This window comes from Procambarus clarkii, chromosome 78 (assembly GCF_040958095.1).
Source record: "Procambarus clarkii isolate CNS0578487 chromosome 78, FALCON_Pclarkii_2.0, whole genome shotgun sequence".
Lineage (NCBI taxonomy): Eukaryota > Metazoa > Arthropoda > Malacostraca > Decapoda > Cambaridae > Procambarus > Procambarus clarkii.
In genome coordinates, this window is record NC_091227.1 from 9943866 (window position 1) to 9946305 (window position 2440).

At 37.4% G+C, this 2440-nt stretch overlaps 1 protein-coding gene across 1 annotated transcript in view; it reads right to left on the reverse strand.

The window, feature by feature from the left end:
- Nucleotides 1-1120: 1120 nt before the first annotated feature.
- Nucleotides 1121-2440, reverse strand: part of LOC123745955 (uncharacterized) — a 2679-nt gene continuing 1359 nt past the window's right edge. The window contains exon 2 of the mRNA XM_069314310.1: nt 1121-1232. Coding sequence (XP_069170411.1) covers nt 1121-1232 — 112 coding nt within the window. The remainder of the gene's footprint in view (nt 1233-2440) is intronic.

Below are 2440 nucleotides of genomic sequence, written 5' to 3' on the forward strand. Positions count from 1 at the left end.
AACATTGTTTTTTGTTTAATTGCAAGGAAATCAGAACAGGCAGTGCAGTAGGCCTACTGGCCCATGCGAAGCAGTTATTTGGATACGGGCTCATCATAGCCCGTGTTACTTGGAACTTTTTGTTCCAGGTACCAAATCTTTAACAACAACAACAAAGTTATTTGGACCCCCAACCATTTAAAACTCATGTAACCATCCAATTATTAAAACACTAAATTGTTAAAATAAAAATTGCTAGTTTGAAATTTGTTGAATTACAAGCTAGAAATTTATTAAACACTTCACCAATATTTGCCCGTGTCCTTATTAAATCGGGAATTATCTAATTTATGACCATTGTTCAAACCTGGTGACTATTACAAGACCTTGAAATATCAAGACTATTTCAAGACCTTGTTTACATCTCCCTTCTAAACGCCTTTAATCCACTCGTATTCTTTAATGTACCCTTGTCCTCTCACGACGTTAAGTTCTCCTAACCTGTTTTCGTGAGGTTCCTCATCCTTGTGATTGACTATCTTACGTTTAATGCGCTGGAAAGGATTGTCAGTTGTGCAATATGGTCACCAAATTTGAAGTGCATAATTCATGTAACGCCTTGATAATGCAAAGTTATTGCAAGGTATAACTGGCTAGGTATACCTTGCACTAGGATATAACCGAGAGATAATATTTACTTTAGATAATATTTTAACCGAGAGATAATATTTAGCTTATCAATAGGCTTCATACATGCCTATTGATAAGGCATGTATGAAGCCAAAATTGCTATTTGCCTTTTTTCGCGTTATGACAGTGATGTATGATATTAGGCTTCTCTCTAACCGTCCTCCCAAACAGTTCCATAGTTTGGCATACCAATGTCTAAATAACTAAGTCGATATGCTCCACCACTGTCTAAACTCAATATACTGAAGAGTTTAGTTCATATACTTTATTTATAAGAGGCTACTAATAAATATTACCTAAAACACGATACCATAAGTCTTCTTGCTAGTGCGGCTTAATTTACTAGGCTCTCTCTGTAGTGTAAGCGAATACTATAGCTGACGGAACTCATGCAAAATTCTCCTGTAATAATTAAATTTCTTACTTTTGTTTTTATATATTATCTAGTCCGCTAAATCTTGCTAAAGCTTTTTAGCGTCAACGTTTCTTCCAAGATGGAATCTGTTATAAAGTAATTTGAGGCATCGTCCATCAAGTCCTTGGCTGAGCTCCAAGACCCAGACCTGCCGTTTGCCACTTTACCAAATAGACTTTAAGAGGCTACTTCATAGACTTCGTTTAAGAGGCTACTTCATAGACTTCGTTTAGGAGGCTACTTCATAGACTTCGTTTAGGAGGCTACTTCATAGACTTCGTTTAAGAGGCTACATCATAGACTTCGTTTAAGAGGCTACTTCATAGACTTCGTTTAGGAGGCTACTTCATAGACTTCGTTTAAGAGGCTACTTCATAGACTTCGTTTAGGAGGCTACTTCATAGACTTCGTTTAGGAGGCTACATCATAGACTTCGTTTAGGAGGCTACTTCATAGACTTCGTTTAGGAGGCTACTTCATAGACTTCGTTTAGGAGGCTACATCATAGACTTCGTTTAGGAGGCTACATCATAGACTTCGTTTAGGAGGCTACATCATAGACTTCGTTTAGGAGGCTACTTCATAGACTTCGTTTAGGAGGCTACATCATAGACTTCGTTTAGGAGGCTACTTCATAGACTTCGTTTAGGAGGCTACATCATAGACTTCGTTTAGGAGGCTACTTCATAGACTTCGTTTAGGAGGCTACTTCATAGACTTCGTTTAGGAGGCTACTTCATAGACTTCATTTAAATACAATCTACCCAATATACAATACCGTAGGTCCCCTGTCTAGTGCGGTTTAATTCATTATTAGTTACACATTTATTACATACTAATAATTAATAAAAAAGAGTCTGTATTCGTGGAATCATTTAAAGAGTACAAATAACAAAGGGTAAGAAAAGAACGTAGAACAATGAACTAGTACAAGTAACAAGAGAATCACTATGGAACGCCCGGCCAGGTTGGGCCCACACATGAATATTCAAGAACCATCATACAAAAATAATTAAAACACAATGGAAATTAATTTGTTAAATTTTGGAATGAATGAAAACATTGTATTGTGAGTCATTTTCAATGATATTGGACCGAGTCTGTTTGCTGTTGTTGCTCCTGTTGTTGCTTCTGTTGTTGCTTCTGTTGTTGCTTCTGTTGTTGCTCCTGTTGTTGCTTCTGTTGTTGCTTCTGTTGTTGCTTCTGTTGTTGCTTCTGTTGTTGCTTCTGTTGTTGCTTCTGTTGTTGCTTCTGTTGTTGCTTCTGTTGTTGCTTCTGTTGTTGCTCCTGTTGTTGCTTCTGTTGTTGCTCCTGTTGTTGCTCCTGTTGTTGCTTCTGTTGTTGCTTCTGTTGTTG